Here is an 11,091-nt window from a genome sequence, read left to right as displayed (position 1 = left end):
TGTGCACTAGCAGAAGCCTGTACAGAAGAACTGCGCTACAAACCCCACCTGCCCTCTACAACTCCACAGATGGCCTACATTAAGGTAAATGACGTGCATTTTGCCTACAAAAAACAATAATCTGAACTTCATAGAATCGTAGAACAGTTTGGGTTGGAAGGGACCTTAAAGATCATCTAGTTCCAACCCCCCTGCCATGGGCAGGGACACCTCCCACTAGACCAGGCTGCTCAAAGCCCCATCCAGCCTGGCCTTGAACACTTCCAGGGATAGGGCATCCCACAACAGGGGCAACCTGTTCCAGTGCCTCACCACCCTCAGAGTGACAAATTTCTTTCTGATACCTAATCTAAATCTCCCCTCTTCCAGATTGAAGCCATTACCCCTCGTCCTATCACTACATGTCCTTGGAAAAAGTCCCTCTCCAGCTTTCCTGTAGGCGCCCTTCAGATACTGGAAGGCCACTATAAGGTCTCCTCAGGGTTACAGTTTAACTCCAAGCCATAATCCAGTGCCAAAGCTCAGCAAATAAGTAAGCAGGGGACAAAGGCTTTTAAGTGACCTGCAAGGGCTCAGGCCACTTTTGCAACAGAAGCTTGCCTGCTGCAAGGTGCAAGCCCCTATTCTGGAGGAACAGAGGCACCAGGAAGAGCTGTCACACCCACGCGCAACATTGTAAAGAAGAGAGCAAGCCACATAGGTGCCAATGAGTGTAGCTATAAGTTATTTATTCTGCAAAATAGAGGTATCTTCTATGGAGTTGAACACTGGAATCACAGCATTATGAATCGAGTTGTGGAAACATTATGACAGCACACACACACGCAGGCACACACGCGTACACCTACACACGCGCGCACACACACAAGCCTTTGTACAGGCCCCCAGTCTTGCATCATCCGGAGGGACCCCTCTCTGCAACTTTTATTTGCAAAAACCTGCAGTGAGGGTTGCATTCAAGACCCCTTCCTCTATTCACAGGGCTTCCAAGGGAACGAGGTCGGTCAGGATCGGGTGCATGGCACCAGCAACACGTGTGCAGGGAGCGCTGCTCACGCTCCCCAGCCCAGTGTTCAGCACATCCCGGATAGGAGTTAACTCTCGGCAGAACACAGCCCTCGGTGGAGCGCTCTCAGTCTTGCCTCAGTCTTTGCTTATGCAGCCGAGCGCAAGGTGTCTGGAGGAGGCACGTTTCCACGTTAGGACACAGTCAGTGCGCCCTGCTCACCATGGTCCATGTTCCAAAGACGGTAAAACTCTGCAAAATCCACGTAGGGCTCCACACGCCCATCTTCATCTGGCTGGAGCGAGTGGGTGGGTCGGGAGCGGAAGAGACCCCCGTCTGAACTTGAGCTGCTGCTCTGTGTGTGAGTATTAGTGGACTGGAGCGTCACGGTTGGGCTTTGGCTATGGAGAGAAAAAGAGAGAGAGAGAACACAAACATCTTTATTTTTCCCCCATCTGATGTTCTGTACAAGAAAAGTACCAGAACAAGTGCCAGCTTCTTCACAGATTAAGCTATCCTTAGCGAACAGGTAAAAGAAGTTGCAGTCTCTTGCTCTCTCAGAGCACTAGAAGTGTCGAGAACTGCTTGGAACTGAATGCCAAACATATCTGATGCACATTTAACTGGAAGGCCTTAAGTACAACCAGGCATCTGAGGAACAGAGGAGAGGAAACAGGAAAAAAAAAAAAGGGAGGCATGCACTCTGCAGGCCTCCTCATACCCATGCAGTATGAGCTTTACGGGAAGAGTCTGGCAGCAAGGAAAGCTATTCTTGCGTGACCTGCGTTGCAGCCAAAGCAGCTCTAGTGCGTCAGCCTCATTGTTTTCTGGAGCTACCAGAACACAATAACTAAAGAGCTTCTTCACTTTGCAGTGTGTACACACGCCACACCATGCTGAAGGCTGTCCCTAAACCAGAGCCACTAACTAGTGCGATCCTGTAAAGCGGGTCCAAATAGGATCCCGTTCTAACCTTCATACTTTTTCCTATCCTGGCCTCTGAGCAAGCCAACTTGTGCAGCGCAGCCTCTCCAGCAGCCTTACAGGTGACGTGCATAGACCTTCATTAAAATGAAAGGCACCCACACTCCCTCCACACACAGCACCCAAAACACTCGGCACACAAGAGCCAAAGAGAAGGGCTGCTGGCTGCCAGAGTGCCCTCTGCAAACAGCAGCAGATGCTGCTCCCGAAGGCATGTTCCCAGAGCTGGCTTCAGAGCTCCTCACTTTACTCATTCCCACTCCTCACAGAACTGCTTTCCAGCTAACACGTTATGCTGGCTGTCAATACTGCAGTAAGGAGGGCAACGCTCCAGATAAGGGAATGACTGACAGGTAACCGACACGCGTCTCTCTGCTTTTCAACCACTTTACGCAGCGTGAGGTGCTGGGGAAGACTGTGGGTAGCAAGAGAGGAGGACACTTACTTAGTGAGGGTGGGGGTGGCTTCATCCAGAGTTGAGCTGCTGTGGGCACCATTGACCATCTGGCCTTGGGAAGGCATGACAAGAGACAGCGTAACACTCGTCTTGCTTGTGCTTTGGGAGCTGGAATATGGCACCGAGACTGGGTAGACACGGCCTCCTGAGAAGGGAGAAAGCAAGAGTTAGAAACTGCAGTTGAGACATGAGTGACTGGGACTATACAGCAGCAAAGAAAGTCAAAGGAAGGGCCAAAAAACCCCAAGAATTTATATTAAACTGCTTTTTTTAGATGTTGCGCTGTACTCTGTCAAATTACCAGACTCCAGGGCTCAGAAGCCAATAATCCCTTTAATAAGAAAATTCCTTCTACACCGAGTATCTCCTCTCCCAATGTTAGGTCAGTGCTGGATCAAACAAGAGATCTTATCTTTCACTCTGCATTTTGTTTCACTCTCTCCCCAACACACCTTGCGTTGGTGTCAGCGTGGGCTGGCTCATCTCACCCAGGGGGTACCCAAAATTCCTCACAAGCAGCGTCATGTCTTCATGCCGGGGACAGAACTTGGACCGTTCCCCACCACTGGCGAAAGTGTCGCAGTGGATCCGCTTAACCCGATCCACTACTGCTTGTGCCACAGCATCCAGCGATGTTTGCTTGGCAAACTCTGTGGCTATCATGGCCGCAATTTCCTAAGCCGAGAAGGAAAAAGAAGAAAAAGGGGGGGGAGGGGGAGAGGATGTTTAGGAGATTTTGTAGGAAACTTTTGCCAGCCACTGACCTCAGGGTTTTTACAGCAACTCATGTGACTGCATTGCTTGCCAGTCTCAGGTGTTGATATGTGCCCTTGTGCCTTGAATCATCCCGTTCCCTTTAATGGGCTACTCCTAAGGGACGGGCAATTGCCTAGAAAAACTGGCTTGGCAAAGCAGGTCCCGTATTATTAGGGACTGGAATGAGGTGGCACAGGCATTCAACCTGGCCAGCACTCACAGGGCAAATGAGGAGGAAAATCTGTACGAGAGCAGGTGACACCGCTGGAACGGGTCAACAGCCAAGGGAACGTTTCCCCTGCGAGCAGGCTCACCTGGTTGGCCTGCCCAGGCCCATGAGCTGCCTCCAGTGCTTTGTAGAGCCCTTCAGACATGAGTACCAAGAAGCCAGTCACCCCATCCAGCGAGTGCCCTCCATGGATCTCAGGTTCTGCTATGATGGGCTTAGATTTAGCAGCACTGGAAAGAGATGGTGTTACTTAGTATTTAACGGTGACACAGTAGGTGAGAATGAAGGATCATGAAGAAAAGGAGGGCTTGAAACCACAAAGTTAAGTCTTTCTGACCTGAGCAGTTCAATATCAGTATAGCCGTATTTGACTTTGTAATCTCCAATGCGCCGAGTGCTTTCCTGGCCACGAATAGTTCCCACTTGCTTTATTTTCCCTGCATCCAAACCTGCCAGATTGAAAAAGAAGTTTAACTGACTGTGGGAAATTTGCAGGACTTCCTCTGTCAGGAGGAGAATGAGAAAAGAAATAACCACATCTAAAGAGAATTATAAGACAAAACAAGATGCCAAAGAATCATCGGGAGCCCAACAAGAAGGAAAGGAAGAGCAATTTGCTCTGCTCCAAGGGACACCTTCCCATTAATTGTAATCCAAGAAGGAGAGAGGAGGAGAGAGATGCACACAGCCCGATATTCGCACTCTGCAATGGTTGGCCCTAAGACAAAGCCCACATCCTGGTCCAAAGCCACCAGCAGCAGCTGGCCTGAATGCACAGGCATTCGCTGAAAAGACAGGGGAACATCTGCGCCTGTCAGCTCTGGACTGCACGATGGGAGGAGGAAGGCAGGAAGGGGAAAAACATATGTGAAGGATTCTGCTTTTTCTTCCACCTATTATTGATCCCTGCTCCGGAACTCCACGTGATGATTTCACTAATATGCTTGTTTGCAGAGGGAGAAAAGGAGAACTATCTACAAGAGGCGTGGAATTTGCTCAAGTGCTCAAATCGGTGTTGGCTACTCCTAAAAGAAGGACAATGATCAAACAAGTAGTTAAATAAATTTAAGGTGATACACCTCTGCTTCAGTGTACAACTCAAATCTGGAAGGGGCTAGGAAGGAATCCCATCTTGAAGAAGTCCTAACAGGGACTATCTGCGTGTGGCTACTATTTGAGGCAGGACTGAGAGCAGATGAGCTGCTTACCTGGTCTGTTCTGGCAGTTCACCCTTCCTGGTTATACCTAGAGCTAACAGGCAGAAAATGTTATTTTGAGATTTTATCTAGGGATGACTGTCCTCAGTACAAGGTGAAGGCAGGGGTCCAAATGAAACTCTCCCTCTGAGTCAAACCAAGCCTCACTGCACAGATGGCTCCACACCTACCCCAGCAGTAAGACACAACTCTGCCATCTGCTGCAGACCAAAGCTGACTCATCAACATGGCCTGGCTCATCTGCCAGCTCCTGGCAGGGGGATACATGCTATCGACAGACACAAACACAGGGAGGCTCACAGCACACCAGAGAGGTTGTGTCTAAATCACAGCAACTCTCCTGGACCACTGAAAAAGCTGCAATGTTCTGGGTGAAGTGCAACAAAGGCATAAGACCTCTCCCTCTCCTCCCCCAAAGAGGTGTGACACAGGCACCATCACAGCAAACACTATCCCCACTACCTCTTATCACCGTGCTTCAACCTAGCCCTACCACAACCTCCTTTGGGCCCCCAAAACAGCCTGTGTATGCTGTTCACAGGCTCTCTCTTCTGCTGGGACTGCCAGCAGGAGAGCCACTGCTGTGCCAGCGTATCCAGCACATCCCTGTTCCGCTGTGGTCCGTAGCTAAATTCTGCATTTTTGGCAGTAGAAAGGCAGTCAAAGGGTCTCTTTCCCTGGATTCTTGTATTCAGTCTTCTGTTTCACACTACATACCACTACTGCAGGAATATGGGTAAAAGAGGAAATGGAAGAGAAATGGAACAAAACAAGGCCCGGCAGCAAAAAATTACCACATCAACAGCCTCAACAGATAAGAATATATGTACCAGGTGAACCTAATGAAGAATGACAAGTTAGATCTACCTAAACAAAGGTATAGAATATAAGTATCTCAATAAGAAGAATTCGGTACTAGCAATCACACAAGTAGTCTGGGCTAGTTCTAGACAAAGAAAGAAAACATGTCAAACACTGCGAAGGAAAAGGGAAATTGCCTAAAGCAAAATGTCAGCATTAAGGGTTACTGATGTGAGAGCAGTAAACGCCAGTGCTTGGCCTGGCTCTGTCTGAAGCGTAGCTGTTTTTTTGGGTTTTTTTTTGCAGCAGCTTGTACAAAGGCATATTGAAACACACCATCCCAAGGGTGCGGCATCACACAAAACTTAACCCAGCATAACTGTGGTTTGCCTCTAAAGGAGCAGTCATATACTGTCCATTTCACTTCTACCCTCTGGCTGAGTGCTTCCACTCCTGCCTGCCTATTGACTCCAGCAATCACACAGCTGGAGGGCAAATCAATGTCAGTTTGGCAGTCGGACACAGAACTAACTCTCAAACCTTGGGGGAAAAAAAAAAAAAAAAAGAGAAAAGAAAAAAAAAGAAAAGGATAGTTTTTTGCTGGTTCAGTGAGCTGAACTTAATTTACTCACTCTGTAGCCCCACGATGGCTAGAAAGAAGGCACTGAACTTGCCATCTGAAACCCCAGTAAGCTTCTTTTTGTGGTCATTTATTGTTTCCAGTGGCTCAAGTCATTCCTGCTGCCCCAGACAAACAGAGCAATACGGTGTTCTCAGATAAGAACATGAAACTCAACACTCACCCAGCTGGGAGAAGCGAAAAAGTTCATCTTCATTTTCTGTCGTATGGTCCACATTGAGCTGAGTCACCTGCAGCCCATCCACTGTGGACTTGCATAACAGTGCCCGATTGGTACCTGCAGTGGGAGCAGTGAGATGATGCACCAGATAGCTCTGCCATTAAGAGGGAGAACATATCCAAATGGAAAAAGGAACAGGAGCAGGGAATAAAGACAGAAGAGAAAGGCTCGTGTACTGTCTCATCACAGTCTCCAAAAAGTAGCCTTGCTAGCAGCATAGCAGGCCTGCTAGGCAGCTCTTCATCCAGGCCTGAGCCAGCACCTCACAAGAAAGCTCTCCATTTCTCAGTGAACTTGCACTACTGCCACTCAACCCATTTTCCCTCTTTTCTTTGGTCATACACACTGCATCAGCCAACATCTGCAGAGATAAAGAGCCAGGCTGATTTCAAGTGCTCCTGTAACTAACAGGCATATTGCTCCTTGACTACAGATGAAAACTGTCCCCCACATTCAAATTTCTTTCACTTTCTAGAACGTAGCCATCCTCAAATGCCTAGACTGAGCTGCTGACGAAAAACAACTCACCCACATTGGCGATATAGAGCTTGTTGTTGAGAACAACAGCCACAATAGCCATGGCTCCTCCAGAGATCTCCTGCTCTACAGCCTTCAATCTCTCCACAATCTTCTGGTACTGAGGCGGCAGTTGGTGGTGAGGGACACCCTGGAACCCAAAATGAGAGGAAAGCTTAAACACACAGTAACACAACAGAGAAACCACAGCCGCAATCAAAATTCTGTAGGAAGAGGACTCATCTTGGTATATCTTAGCCTCATGCCAAGACTGTGCAAGATGTACAATTATTTGTTCAATCTAACAATTGACATGGCTCTAATAAAGTTCTGGAGATGACAGGCCAGTTCACATGAAGAACAGAATCCACATCTGCCCAGATGGCATGCAAATTTGAGGCCTTGCCTCTCACCTGCATCATATGGCTTTGTCCTGGAAGAGCCACAGGTACAGGCTGAACTCCTCTCCACGATGTGTTCAGTCCTTACCGACATAACCAATGATGAGTCTAAGTAGTGCCAGTATGAACACTGTGAACTCTGGGAAACGGACCAAGACGCTTACTTCACACAAGCTCCCCGAAGAGAACCACAGAAAAAGAGTTTCAATTACAGCCTCCCTTGTACCAGACTAATACGCCCAAACCTCATCCAACAATCTAGAAGGTGGGACCTCCAGCAATCTCTGTTCTTAAGGCCATGTTACCTCTGGCAGCTGGGACTGCAGGCTGGCCTTCTCTGCCAAGGCATCATCAATGGACTCCAGGAAACTTCTTTCTACCACATCAAAAGCCTAAAAAAGGCCATAAAGAGAAATTAAGTTCTTATCCAATACCTACACACCTTTGAGGCTACCCATCCGCACCTCCCTAAAACTGTCTCATAGTGGTTGATCACTGTACATACAGACATTCAAGGATCTCTGCAGCACACTGAAACACAATTATTTTAGCACAACTAGTTAACAGCTTGTAAAAACCATCTGCAACTACTCAAAACAGGAGACAAAACCATAAAAATTACAATCAAAGCAATGTCAGAGACCTATCTGATTTTGTGTGTTGATTGTAAGAACTTGTCTATCACTCAAGAAAGCGCACTCACAAATCCATCTCCCCACAAATTAACTTCCTCCATTCACTCATTGTGATCTCCTTCACAAGCTGACTTGTTCCTACATGTCCAGTGAAGACCAGCTGCAGCTTCCTGGAGAGCTCTCAGCACTGTGCTGACAGAGCCAGAGCGACAGATGGGTATGAGGTGGGAGTGAAACAAAGCACTACAGCTGCTCAGGATGAGTGTGATTGCAACCACTGGCAGATGTTTCCAAGCCCCACAGAAACCAGATGCTGCTCCTCTGGTGGCAAAGAGAGGAGGTGGGTACTGTGAGAAGCAGGAGCCGTTCCCAGCCAAAGCTTCTTTACCTGCAGCAGTACTCGACGCACATCAGCATCACTATGATCTGCGTGTAGCTGGCCCAGCAGCAATTCTGCAGAAAGTCTCTGACCCACGAAGTTGGTGACTCGGTTGCCATCATAGCCGTTGAAGACACCATAGAGGTAGCAGTTGTTCTCACTCCTGTCAAAGAGGGCAGAAGCAAAGAGGTTACAGATGTATTTGAGGCACAGACATACGTAACAAGTTCCTCCAGACACCTCCTGCATGCCCGCACCCCACCCTCTTCTTCCGAGTCCTGTGTGACAAACTAAATACCAATTTTATCTGCCCTTGTGTCTGCAGGAGCCTGTGTCCTAGGCGCAACCCACTTACCTGAATTTTAACCAGTTATCTTCCAAGGGATGACCCTCTGTCCCCTTGCCATCTGCACTGTAGGAACGGTTTGGAGCTGAGCCCACCCCAGAGAGATGGCAGGATGGTAAGTCGTCTGTCCAACTGGGCTGCTGTTCCTGGGAGACAGAAAGAGGAAAGAGATCGTGTAAACCCCAAGCAGCCTGAAGTGAGGATCCTTGTCCAGTGCAGGTTAGAAGTCCATCTTCACCCTCTTCTCAAGCCTTCTCCCTTTGCTAACAGGGTAGCACACCACCCCAGCAAGTAACTTCACATTCCCTGCTGCACAACTGGATCACTCACCACTTCCTTTCCCTCTGAACCTGAGCTCTGGCTGCATCTCTGGCTTTTGCTAGCTAGAGACCAGAAGTGAAATTTGAACCCGAGTTTTACACTCGATGCAGCGCAGCGCTAGCTGTGAATTCAGTGAATCAGACCCTCTGGCACCCCTGGCACGGGAGCACAGGGCAGGCTCTGGGTCCCTGTTGGGAGCACATTCACCCAGGACAAAGAGACCGGGGCGCTGTCGCTGCCAGCAATGAGAGAGGGGGCCCTGGGTCCACCACCTCCCTGGCAGGTGCTCCCTGCACACACACACGGCCTGCAAGCCCCCGCTGCCCCCTCACACAGCACAGGCACGGCCCCCACAGCCACCTGCCGCCCCCCCCAGTCCCACAGCGCTGCAGAGCGACAGCCCAGCCCAGGGTGGGGACCAACGACCACGCAGGACACTCCCCCACCCAAGCTCAGACCCCCTACCCTCAGGCAGCACAAGGGGCGGGGGGCAGCGACCCAGCTCCCCACTGAGGGGGAACGCTCCCCGCCCTGGCCGGGCCTCCCCCTTCCCACACGGCACTGCGGGGGGGGCAGCCGAGGAGAGAAGGCAGCCCAGGTTTCCCCCTCGCACCCACCTGGGGGGGGGGGTGCGTGTACACGGAGGGGGGGAAGGTGCCACTCACACTCTGCAGCAGACTCCTCCTCTGCGCCGCCATCTTGGAGCAGGAGCGACCTCCTCCCCCTCACCCGCCCTATTCCGCCAGAGCAGTCGAGTCCGCTGGACAGAGCGCCCGCTTCGCAGAAACACTCCTTCTCCCCCCCCCGCCCTCGGCTCGCGGCGGCTCCGCCCACCTGCACGGGGATGGCCACGCCCCTCCTGCCCAATGGGCGAGAGCGGCGGGGGGCGCTCGAGCGCAGGCGCGCGCATGCATCCCGCCCCCCCGCGCTGAGGCGGTGTCGCGCGGGGCGGGGTGGGGCCGGGTGAGGCGGGCTCGGGCCGCGGCAGCCGGGTCTGTGGAAGCCCGAGGTCGCCGATGGCGTCTGAGCTTTGAGGGTACCTGAAGAGGCGGCCTGAGCGATCCCGCGGAGTCCTCTGGGGCTTCCGAGATCATTACTCGGAGGAGCGTGTACCGCCCTCCCCCGGCGGGCCCTGTGGTGTTCCCCAGGGTGATGCCGGCTTGTGGTTGGAGGAGAGAGCGTGGTCAGCTCACCTCCCCGAGGAGAGAGAGCCCACGAAAGTGAAATATATTTTAAAATTTCCCTGTCGTTACCTCTTCCTCTTGTCTAGGGGGAATGGAGAGCTCTCCGTTTCTTACTTGGAGGCCTTCAGTGGTGAGAGAAAACAGCACCTTTTAGCCACCTCTGCAAGTGTGTGTGGAGGGGGAGGGAAAAGGGGCAGGGTCATAGAATCATAGGATGTGTTGGGTTGGAGGGGACCTGTAAAGGTCATCTAGTCCAACCCCCCCCCGCAGTCAGCAGGGACATCTTTAACTAGATCAGATTGCTCAGAGCCTCATCAAGCCTGGCCTTGAATGTCTCCAGGGATGGGGCCTCCACCACCTCTCCGGGCAAATTGTTCCAGCGTCTCACCACCCTCGTAAAGAACTTCTTCCTAATGTCTAATCTAAACCTACCCTGCTCTAGTTTAAAACCATTGCCCCTTGTCCTATTGCTACATACCCTTGCAAACCGCCCCTCCCCATCTTTCTTACAGGCCTCATTCAGGTCATAAGGGTCCTGTGAAATAGGGTCACTTTGGACGCCAAAGAGCCCTGAGGGAGTCAGGTGTTGAAACGTTTATTTTTTAGCACCATGTTACGTTCTCTGCAGCCTGTAAGGAAGGCTAAACCCGGGAAAGCCCAAGGTACCAGCTCACAGCTGCGCTGCTGCTCCATAGAAACCACAAGAGGCATCCATTTGTCTCAGTTTGGGGCTCCATCTCCTGCAGAGGCGATCCACAGCCCTTTCCTGCCCTCTTTTGCAGGCCATAACAAGGATGTAGTGGGACCATGCCCTCAGGCCAGCAATGAGAAGGTCTCTAGAACAGCTGACGAGTCGTTCTCAATACCCACTGCAGTTTGGAGCAATCCTTGGTAGTCTTGAGTCAAGTACAACAGTAAAATTGCTTGCGTGCCTGCCAGAACGATACAGACAAAACCAGAGATCACTGATTTTGCTCCTCAAGAACCTTTCTAGGCTGA

The 11,091-nt window shown here is 50.8% G+C and overlaps 1 protein-coding gene across 1 annotated transcript; it reads right to left on the bottom strand.

Annotated features, from left to right (window-relative positions):
* Positions 1-697: 697 nt before the first annotated feature.
* TAB1 (TGF-beta activated kinase 1 (MAP3K7) binding protein 1) lies at positions 698-9,695 on the bottom strand. Its single transcript, XM_054219884.1, has 11 exons — positions 9,574-9,695; positions 8,597-8,733; positions 8,251-8,404; positions 7,533-7,619; positions 6,839-6,977; positions 6,254-6,367; positions 3,770-3,881; positions 3,518-3,662; positions 2,900-3,122; positions 2,436-2,592; positions 698-1,407 (listed from the first exon to the last, which is right to left on the bottom strand). Exons 1-11 carry the CDS (start codon positions 9,604-9,606, stop codon positions 1,200-1,202), a joined length of 1,509 nt encoding a protein of 502 aa, XP_054075859.1. The 5' UTR covers positions 9,607-9,695; the 3' UTR covers positions 698-1,199.
* Between the last annotated feature and the right edge of the window lie 1,396 nt (positions 9,696-11,091).

This window comes from Rissa tridactyla, chromosome 1 (genome assembly GCF_028500815.1).
Source record: "Rissa tridactyla isolate bRisTri1 chromosome 1, bRisTri1.patW.cur.20221130, whole genome shotgun sequence".
NCBI lineage: Eukaryota > Metazoa > Chordata > Aves > Charadriiformes > Laridae > Rissa > Rissa tridactyla.
The sequence above is the reverse complement of the archived record's forward strand: the minus strand, read 5'-3'. Positions and strand labels throughout refer to the sequence as shown.